General features: G+C 41.3%; 1 protein-coding gene across 1 annotated transcript in view; it reads right to left on the bottom strand.

Moving 5' to 3' along the window:
* Positions 1–3,321: 3,321 nt before the first annotated feature.
* The window catches only part of tm9sf2 (transmembrane 9 superfamily member 2), a 40,154-nt gene continuing 31,734 nt past the window's right edge, over positions 3,322–11,741 (bottom strand). Inside the window, exons 15-17 of the mRNA XM_063212032.1 lie at positions 10,978–11,089; positions 9,465–9,636; positions 3,322–4,877 (exon numbers count right to left, since the gene is read on the bottom strand). Coding sequence (XP_063068102.1) covers positions 4,810–4,877; positions 9,465–9,636; positions 10,978–11,089 — 352 coding nt within the window. The 3' untranslated portion in view covers positions 3,322–4,809. The remainder of the gene's footprint in view (positions 4,878–9,464; positions 9,637–10,977; positions 11,090–11,741) is intronic.

The raw sequence follows: 11,741 nt of genomic DNA, 5'->3' as shown, positions 1-11,741 counted from the left end.
CGGAACCTCTGAAAGCTGTCTGATGAAACTTGGGGTTCTTCCAAGAACTCATTTGTAAGCTATAGGTTCATCAGAGAGTCACCGTGGCAAACTGAAGAACCTCCATTTTGCAGTGTATGAGAAACACATCAGGGCAAGCTCCATCTTTGAATTTGGAGTTTCCAACAAGGCAGGTGGAAATGCCAGGACGCATGAATCATGAAAAGCTGAAAGAAAAGTCAGCGACACCAAGCTCCCGTTGCTCTTTTTTAATGTAACCTTTCGGGCAGCATGCCCTTCATCAGACCAGGTCACTATATGCTGCCCGAAACGTTACATTAAAAAAAGAGCAACGGGAGCTTGTTTTTCATGGTATTTTTGCTGGTCCTGCACCCAATCTTTTTGAGACGGATGTGCGTGTTTTTGTCTTTTTGACTATAGGACGCATGAATCAACCATGAGCTGAGGTCAGATGAATTTGGAGATTCAATTTGGGATCTTGAATTTGGAGAACTCCCCAACCATACCCAACCCCCCTCCTTTTTTTTTTTTTTGTCTTTTGACTTTATTTATTATAGTACAGTGAAGATGGTGACAGGAAGCGAGTTGGGAGAGAAAGACGGGGCAGGACTGGCAAAGGAACCGGGCCGGGAATCGAACCTGGATCTGCTGCATAGTAGACCAGTGCCCTACCGTTAGGCCACGATAGGACTCAACCCCCCTTTTTTTTTTTTTTTTTTTTTTTTTACTTTATTTATGATAGTACAGTGAAGATGGTGACAGGAAGCGAGTTGGGAGAGAGAGACGGGGAAGGGCTGGCAAAGGACCCGGGCCGGGAATCGAACCTGGATCTGCTGCATAGTAGACCAGTGCCCTACCGTTAGGCCACGATAGGACTCAACCCCCCCCCCCCCTTTTTTTTAAACCGCATCTACCAACCTCATTCCAAAGAACACAAACGTCTTTGCCCCTTAATTCAGCAATCTCAAAGGGCTGATGTAAGCCATTGAGACGAAGTGCTGCTCGCTCCTGTCCTGTGGGTAGGGTGACTGGATCTACTTAACTTAATCACGTCATCTCCCCTGGCCCACAGTCACTTCTCCTCATTATTCAAAAAGGCTAAAGAGGTGACTCAGCTGCGGTAGAGCTTAAAAAAGTCCAGAGTCTCAACTATTGTATTAGTAGACCTGTTCTAGCTCATTTTTGGATTAAGAATCGATAAACGTAACTAAATGGAACACAAATAACTATACATTTCTTAATGTTGATCTACAGCACAAACACTGCTAAGTTGACAGGGTGCCAGAATACCATCAGTCCTTGATGACTCTTACAGGTATTTTTAATCAGACGGAATAGTCACTGTTTCAATATAGACTCACAAAAAGCATCTGAGTCATTGAAAGAGGGAGCAACCCAAGAAACCCAACCCACCCACCCACCACACACACACACACACACACACACACACACACACACACACACACACTGACAGATACAGACACACACCCGCGCGCACGCACACACAGACACAGACACACATGCGCGCGCACGCACACACACACACACAGACACACACACATAAAAAAAAAGAGTTTAAAAAAGAAGAAAGAGTGAATCAGCGGGACCATAAAAGGCCTGCTGAGTCAGAGACAAGAAAGAAGAAGAGAAAGAAAGCGAGGAAAAAGAAAGAAAGAGAGAAAGAAAGAGAGGGAGCGGGCGATCACTCACTCAGGGTGAATGCAGCGGACAGGGACTGTCCACCCACCCATCTGATCTGTCCACCCACCCAACTAACCCTGTCTGGAGCAAGAGAGAGAGAGAGAGAGAGAGAGAGAGAGAGAGAGAGAGAGAGAGAGAGAGAGAGAGAGAGAGAGAGAGAACTACAGTAGTTCTGTTTGGAGGGAGAGAGAGAGGTAAAGATAGATAGAGTAAGAGAGAGGGAGAGAGAGAGAGAGAGGTAAAGATAGATAGACAGATAGAGTAAGAGAGAGAGAGAGAGAGAGAGAGATTACGAGTCTGAACTACAATAGACGTGGCTCTTGGCTCGAGACTCTTAGCAAATGTTAACACAAAAGAACGAAGTAAATAATCACTTTTGCCGGGAAATGAGAAGAAGCGATATAATTCAACTTCAGGTAAGGGAGAGCAGTGATTATGACTCATGGGAATTCTCCTCACTAGCGTCATTCTTGCCATCATTAACGTAACCATGGCCTTTTGTTTTGATTATTTATTTGTATATTTAAAGAGGATCATGTTAACCTTCTTTTTTTCTCCTAGATGTATTAATTTTTATGTACCTATCGTGTACACAAGATGTAACCATCATTATCCTAATGGTTGCTTATTATTTTATTTTATTTTTTTCTGAACTCCACAACCACTTTTGCTTTTTCCATCTCATGTATCATGTGCTCATTTGTGTTTCATGCATCTATTATGCCCACACAAACAGTCATTAACCCAAACATTGAACGCTTTTTATTTATCTTTTAAAGAGGAACTCAAATGCCCTTTCCACATCCATGACTTAATGTGTGCTTAGGTTGATATCGTGCACAGAATCAGCATACATAAATCTGATGCAACTGCCAGAGGTTGTAATTTGTAACAATAGTCTATAGTACCCATTTCTCCCCCATCACTTTCTCAGAAATACCCATTAGGGCACATTTCTTTCTGTTTGCTCTTCTGCCCTCCCAAAGCCTCAAGTATTTTTTCAAGCCCTTTTTACCTAGTTCTCCACTTTGGTCAGCTTGTCTCTGTTGTGTTTTAAAGTGCTTTGCAATTCAATTCCACTTCACTTGAATTGTGAGAGTTCCCAAAGATGCTTGCAGTCAAGTCAGCCTTGGTTTTATTCTTTGATGAATACATCAATGAGCTAACCATTGGAAAAACACTGAGGACTGATTATGTGAAAAGCACTACAGATTATGTCCTCTTGAAATTAAGTTATTCAAAATCTTCTTTATATACCTATTCAGCAGCTACAAAAGCTGATAAAAAGTTGATGTATAGGCTACGTTAAGATAAGTTTTATCTTGCATTTTCCTAAAAAAAAATGTTTTCAGAGGTTGATGTTAGGATCAGTCTTGTCTTTCTGATATGGTGAGTGCCCTCTGTTGGTCTAGGATGGCAACTGCAAGTGCATCATCATTTTGAATGCAGCAGGTGTTCATTTGCCAACACTGATATTTTCTCATCAGTCAGCATCACTTGGAATCAGAAACCGCTGCCATTGTAAATGACATTTTCAAATCAACACAAATCTCAACCCCAGTCCTTATCAGAACAAGACAAACGAAATAATAAAAAATAAAAAAACCCACTTTGGACAGATAATTTGGTTTTATTTTATTTTTTTCTACTGATTTTCGAGTTTTGTGTATTTTTGCAATCCCATGGTAGCTGTGATAAGAAGATGGGGTGAAACAAACACACAAACAAACAAACAAAAATAGACAACCCAAAGTCGACAGAGTCCGCCATAATTTATGTATGTGTGTATAGCATACAGATAACAATAAACATCAGAACGAAAAAAATAAACACACTTTCTGTTCTCCTCACATGTGGATGGAGGCCTTGCTTATTCCCAACCCTGACGGATTGGGGGGCGCTGGAATTAAATTTCTTTTTGTTTTTGACAAGAATGATAAACATAAAGAAACAAAATGGGGGAACTGCGTTGACGCTTGAATGAGGCACAGAATAGTGTTGAGGCGACAAGAAAAGAAACAGACAAATAAAATATAAAAAAAGATAGTTAAATAAACGCAAGTGGCTCAGTTGATTAATACACACCCGAGCATCCTTTCTTTCGTTTGCTCTCTCTCTCTCTCTTTTTTTTACACAGGGGAATGAAGAACAGGATAAGAACGCCAAAGAAACAAACGAAAATAGATTGAAAAATAGTCCAAAAACCAAAACACATCCTTCACAGCCTGATTCAAGCTCTCTTGAAAAATGAATCCAACAGCAACCGCCCCCGTCTTTTCCCCCCGCATTTTTTTTCTCGAAAGGGTCCCAAGAATAAACCTCATCCCCATTTGTATGTGTTTGTATTCAGCATAAGAAAAGTTATTTACAATCAAAGGTTTCGTCTTCCTTTTTGTTGTTTTTTTACTAAAATGATATACCTTCCGCTACCTATGTTGATGCTAAATGGTCATTTTAACTTTTGTTTTTTAAATGTTAGCAAAATGTAAGTATTATGTACAAACGTTACCATTGAACTTTACAATCTCCTTCCTCAGCCCATAACTATTGTCACTCACAAGGGCTTACTGGTAAAAGTATATTGCTGTGTGGAGTTGCATGTGTCTATGAGTGTGTATATGTGAATGAGTGCCTGTTCATACTGAGATAGTGTGGAACTGCTCATGATTTGGAACTAGTGTAGCTCAGATGCATAACACAAGTTTGGTGACTGACCTACACACTCACACACAAACACACGCACACACACACAGACACAGACATACACATTCACACAGATGAACACATACAGTTCAACACACATGCACACGTTCATATCTTACAGCTCGTTCTTTAGGACTGTTGGATGATGACTGTGTAAAATTGAGTAAGGGGTTGCAAAGCGGAAGGGTGGTGGTGGTGGTGGGGGGGGGCAGTCTTTAGAACAGCGCACAGATCCTTCTGTCACTCCTTCCTTCTCTTCTCCTTCTCTCTCTCGCTTTCCCTCTTCCTTCTCTCGGTCCAGACGGAGTGGCCTGGCCAGGGGGGCACTGGTGAGGCCAAGAGGATTTGAAAAGAAACAAGAGTCCCATCCCGTCCCGTCCAGTCTAGGTGACCAACTTGCCCTCCTCAGTCCACCTTCACCACGCTGTAGATCTTAGTCACGAACCAGAAGCATGCGAAGAAGCCGATCGTACCTACGAGAAAGCAAACGAAACAAAACATCAGGATTTGACGCGATATGATTACCTCAATCATCTCAAGCAGGAAGTGAACCATTCCAACGTCATCTAATCTGAAAATGCATGGAAATTCAACGAAATATTAAAAGGTACACTGTGTCATATTGTTAGTAGTTTATTTCCAGAATTCATGCTGCCCATTCAAAATGTTACCTTTTCCATGAATACTTACCACCACCATCAAATTCTAAATATTCATTATGACTGGAAAAAATGCACTTTTCATACATGATGAGTGGGATCTTCTCCATTGTCTGTCATTTTGAACTTCCAGACAGACATTTTAGCTGCAAAACGTACTGTGCTTTGGTCATACTAGTAAACATTTAGTCATTATTTAGTAAATATTCATGAAAAGATCAAATTTGGCAGCAGACAGTGCAGTTTCAATGAGCAGGACAGGGCTTGACATTAACTTTTTCGCTTGCCGGCCACTGTGGCTAGTGGTTTTCCCGAGTCACTAGCCATCCAGCTATTCTACTAGCCAAAAATGTTATCATCATGCTGTATCTAACCTCAGAAGATGAGGTGCTTAAAGCAAGAAGATGAGTGCATGGGTTTCTACATTGAAATAAAGCAAACAAATAGAAACTGAGTAACTGATCTTTTTCTTGAACTTAAATACGAACAATTGATACACAGGGGGCAACGTGCAGAATATACACTATTCTGATATGTCATACCTATAGAGCTTCTACTCTGGCCACCATCCTACACAGTGCACCTTTTAAGGTGTCTGTCAGCTAGGGCTGCACGATTATGGAAAAAAATTATAATCACAATTATTTTGGTGAAAATCACAGTTATTAATCACGATTATTGATTTAAAAAAATATATAACAAGATGAAATATAACCGGGATGCCGGGATGAGCAAAATAAATGAATTGTAATAATTAGGTAAAGGCAATAGCATGAAAGTTAGGTGGACAGATTTCTGGACAGAAACATCAGCCTGTCAGTATGTTCTGGCTTCAAGGACGCTCTCAAAGGTAGGTCACTATTGCCACGATTAAATCACGATTGAAATCACGACTTCGATTTCACGATTTTATCACGATTTTCGATTCTTTTCGATTAATTGTGCAGCCCTACTGTCAGCATACAATGGAGATCAACAAGTCCGTTCAGCTCTATTGTAAGCTGACAGACACCTTCATGTCCTCCGGAATTAATCAAGTTTACTGTACTCTACTCTACTATGGAAAACATATTACTGGTACTTCTGATTTAGAGGCAAAGACTCTATGTTTAGCAGAACACACTTGCCTCACTCAATGTAACACATTTATTTTCATTACCACACATCATCATGCATTGTAAGTATTAGAGGTGCTCCGATTGCTCGGCAGCCGATCATGGTCGGCCGATAATGGCCAAAAATAGCCTGATCGGTGATCGGAAAAACATGCCGATCAAAAAACCGATCCAGAGATATTAAATTCCTCACGCAACCATTTCCCCTTTACACCTGGCGCTGCCTGCATGTAGCCTAGGTGCTGGCTCTGCACAGCTGCTGCACCAAAACAAGGCATCTTTACTTGTCTTTAACTTTTTGGAATTCCCTCCTTCATTTTCACCATTTATAATCATATCTGCATCAACAATGATCTGATTTTCCGATCCATGCGCCGTTTACATGACGCTTGTAATTTGCGAATGACGTGTCAGTCTCGCCATGTTCGCTATTTTCAGTTACAGCCTGTCAGCACGCAACAACTAAACGTTTCCAAAACAATCATCAACTGTATTGTTTTTAAAGTTGTAGCCTAATGGACAGCCAGGTCATTAGTTTGTAGTCGCTGCAACACCAAACAGCAACTAGGGAGAGTGGACGGTGAAACTCAATGAGTCTGTGCAGGGAATTCTACATTCTATGACAGTGTTACAGAGAAAGAGCTTTCCTCGCAGACACGCTGTGTTGTGCGTGTTGCCTGTTCTTTCAAGTGAAGTTTTTTTCTTGTTTTGTGTATGTAGAATCTCAAGCGTTTCAGTCACAATGTAATTTGCGATAGACTACTTCTCGCCCGTTAGCCATTTTGCGTTATAAGCTGTGTAGTTGCCTCGGTCAGCACGCGACAAGTTCACGTTGTCCGCACAAGCATGCCAACGTTATTGTTTTCAAAGTTGTAATTGACAGTCAGTCGATTAGTTTGATAGTCGCTGAAACGCCAAACGGCGACAGGTGAGGTGAGAGGGAGAGAGCAGAACGGTCGCGGAGCACTGCAGCTGTGGACAGTGAGTGACAGAGAGGGGAGGGGCTCTCCTCACGAGGCTGCTCATTTAAAGCGACAGGGTTTTTTTTATCGTATGCAGAAGACGAGAGACTGAGATCCAGGTGTCTGAGCTTCAATTCAATCTTAAATAGTTAAGTAATTATATGCAATAACTTATAAATTGATGTAATGTTTCAGTCTCAATTCAATCTTAAATAGTTTAGTAATTATATGCAATAACTTATAAATTGATTAATACTGTAGACTTACTTGTAGGCTATATTACCAACACTAGTCTGAAAGAGCTGAAAGATAATAATAATAATAGCCTAATAATAATAATAATAATAATAATAATAATAATAATAATAGCCTAATTATAGGCCTACATTGTGAAAGCGACATGTGCAAATTAAGATTGATTGGTTTATGGGCAGAAATATTCAATAAGGATAATTAATAGGCTATTAAAAAAATAGGAAATAATTTCTGTGATCGGCAATGATCGGTGATCGGCAGATAAAGATTTTTGGTGATCGGTATCGGTGATCGGGCCAAAAAATGGTGATCGGAGCACCTCTAGTAAGTATTCTTACATTGGCTATGTTTACATGACGTTTTTGATTCCGAATGAATAATTCCGAATTTAATTGTTTCGTCGAGTTAACATTGATCTTTCATTTAATTGTGAATTGTGAAGTGTTAACATGTCGTTTTCAAAGCGGAATTAAGCTTTATTCAGAATTAAAGTGAGTCAATTCGGGATTCAATCATACATCATTATATTACAGGGGTGATAGTGAAAAAAAATCCTGAGCCTGAACTTTTTTCCCCTGCTCTAACGACGACGACAAGATACTGCATAGTGACGCAACGTAGGCCTATTTTGACACATTATTCAAACATTTAATAGCCTGAGTATGACCACTATTCAAACCTGATAGTAGAAGAAAACCCTGAACCTGTAACACTTTCTGAGATAAGAATAACCTAATGGCTAATTATTATCAATGTTTTTATTTTTGCAAACTCTGTCAAGCCTGAAATCAGGCATGGAGCCTGAATACTATCAGCTCTGATATTATCAACATCTGCAGTGTGAACTTTTAAAGTTTTTTTTTCATTTGGAACTTTATTAACTTTTACAGTTTTAATCTTTGAGGAAGAAACATGGTCATGGCCAACTAGACAATTCTACTTTCTACATCTCAAGTGAAGTGTTTGAGTAGGAGAACTAGGTTATAGTTCAAAAAGTTTCCGGCTGCGCTGCGTTGCACACACACGCACGCTGCACAGGGACAATGCACTCCCAGCGATGCGAAAGCAAACACACTGGCTGAAGCTGTCAGCAGCACTTACACAGGGGAGAGCAAGAAACACACACACACACCCACACACACACACACACACACACACACACACACACACACACACACACACACACACACACACACACAAACACATACACATACACACCCAGGCACATGGTCCTCACAGCGGTTGTGTGTATGAAATATGTTTACACTACGTGCGTCATAGGAGTGGGTGTGTATCCAACTGTGAGACACCGTGTGTGCATCTGCACTATTGTATTGTCCTGTGCATAGACACACATGGCTGTGTGTGTGTGAGAGAGAGAGAGAGAGAGAGAGAGAGAGAGAGAGAGAGAAAGAGAGAGAGAAAGAGAGAAAGAGAGAGAGAGAGAGAGAGAGAGAGAGAGAAAGAAAGAAAGAAAGAAAGACAGAAAGAAAGACAGAAAGAAAGACAGAAAGAAAGAGAGAGAGAGGGAGAGAGAAAAAGAGGGAGCTGTAATGGGCTTGCCTACACTCCCTCCAAACAAAAACCTGTTTGATTCACTCCATTACCCTGCATTAATGAGCTGACACACACATACACACACACACACACACACACACACACACACACAGTGTGGGAATTTTGCAGACATATTAACACAGCTTTGTCCACGCACGCACACACGCACGCACAGGCAGAATGAGAGTCATGAACATGTGTAACACACACACACACACACACACACACACACACACACACACACACACACACACACACACACACACACACCACACACACACACACACACACACACACACACACACACACACACACACACACACACACACACACACACACACACACACACACACACACACACACACACTTACTGGATAGAATAGGAAGAATGAGTGCCATGATCATAACCTATATCTGAAGTACAGTACACACGCGCGAAAACACACGCACGCACGCACGCACGTACACACACGCGCACGCACGCACTCACACGCACATGCACACCGCCTTACCAGTGAAGAGGAAGAAGATGAGTGCCATGATCATGGTGTATCCGAAGTACAGTATGGTGCTGGCCAGGCCGGTGATCTGCAGCTTGGAGAAGAAGTAGTGCACCGCATACACCAGGAAGTAGATCGCCGTGAAGCCACTCGTCAGGAACGAACGCCACTGCCAGTGGTAGTCCTGGAAACGCACCGAAATAACAATAATCATTTATTTAAATTAGTGCCGTTTTTAAATGTTATTCATCTTAACTCGTCAGGAACGAACGCCACGCTCAGTGGTAGTCCTGGAAACGCACCACAATAAATACTATTATATTTAATTCGTGCAGTTTTTAAATGTTATTTATCTTAACTCGTCGGGAACGAAACGTCGCTGTCAGTGGTAGTCCTGGAAACGCACCGCAATAATAATCATTTACTTAATTAGTGCTGTTTTTAATGAAATACATCTACACATGTAAGGAACAAACACCACTGCCAGTGGTAGCCCTGGAAATGCACCACAATCATTTATTTACTTACTCTGGCAAAATATAGTCATTCAATGAGTATTAGAATATACCACTTGCCAGGAACAAAAACCACTGCTACATTGTACCAGCCTGACATTATATTAAGTTTCATTATTCATTTGATGCATCAATCTAGCACCTACTGGACTAGTGGCTCTCCTCCGTTCATGTTTATGGCTGTACGAAAGGACATGTGAAATACAGAAAACTGATCGGAACCCGACGAGCTTGGACACAGACAAATATTTGGAGTATCTTTTTGGTACTCTCTCTACATATATTTGAAACTTAGCCCAGCTTCTTGTGCGAACGTGCACTTGCCCAGTGTGCGCACTGACGGCTCCTTGCATAGGCTGACGCGATGTGTTGACGTTCATGATGCAGTTTTGCAGTTGATGGATTACACCACAGACATTTTCCACACAAACAACATTCTATGTGCGTGCTATTGATAGAAAATAGTGAAAATAAAAATGGTGTGATTGGAATTGTGCTGGGCTTCCGTTGAGCTCTGACACAAATATTTCAATTTTCTCAGGTCGGATTGGATAACTAATCAATGTACCACTAGTTAGTAGTGGTGTCAACAATAATCGATTCGGCAATGCAATGCAATGCGGGGCATGGACAATTCAATTCAATGTGGCAAGTTCCATAATCGATGCGGCAATTTTTTTACGTTTCAATTACTTCCGTGGATATCATGAATAAATGAATGTTGTATTAAATAAAAGCACTTCAAAGCATTGAAAACTGCAAGACTGATACAGAAAACAGCCAATAAAATGTTGCTCAGTATCTGACTACTTGTATTGCCTCATCATGACTGATGAAACATCTGCTTTGCTTTCAGTAGAAATATAATGCATCGCAATGCATTGTAGAATTGAATTGGATCAAATCGAATCGAAACCTCCCGAATCGTAATTGAATCGAATGGAATCGAATCGGTAGGGCAGTGCCAATGCACACCAGCACTAGTTAGTGAGTTGAGGTATTACACTGACCTCAGCGCAGAGGTGGAAGTAGCAGAGGAGGATGGTGGCCTCCGAACACGTGATGACCAGGATGATGAAGACCAGGAAGAGGAAGCCAAACATGTAGTACATCTGGTGGGACCTGCACACACACACACACACACACACACACAATATACATATAGATCAAACATGTAGTACATCTGGTGGGACCTGCACACACACACACACACACACACAATACAGATATAGATATCAAACATGTAGTACATCTGGTGGGACCTACTCGCATATACACACAATAGAAATATAGATATAGATCAAACATGTAGTACATCTGGTGGGACCTACTCGCATATACAAACAATATAAATATAGATATAGATCAAACATGTAGCACATCTGGTGGGACCTGCACACACACACACAATATAGGTATAGATATCAAACATGTAGCACATCTGGTGGGACCTACGCGCACGCGCACACACAATGTACATCTGGTGGGACCTACGCGCACACACGCACACACAATATAGGTATAGATATCAAACATGTAGTACATCTGGTGGGACCTACGTGCCCGCGCGCACGTGCACACACACGCGCACACACACACACACACACAAGGTATAGATATCAAACATTTTATACATCTGATGAGACCTGGGCGTGCGCGCGCACACACACACAATATAGGTATAGATATCAAACTTGTAGTACAGCTGATGGGACCTGCACACACACACTAACAAAAGTGTCTTACCAGATGCTGTTGAGGATGCACCTCAATC

The sequence above is a fragment of the Engraulis encrasicolus genome, chromosome 12 (genome assembly GCF_034702125.1).
Source record: "Engraulis encrasicolus isolate BLACKSEA-1 chromosome 12, IST_EnEncr_1.0, whole genome shotgun sequence".
Lineage (NCBI taxonomy): Eukaryota > Metazoa > Chordata > Actinopteri > Clupeiformes > Engraulidae > Engraulis > Engraulis encrasicolus.
The sequence above is the reverse complement of the archived record's forward strand: the minus strand, read 5'-3'. Positions and strand labels throughout refer to the sequence as shown.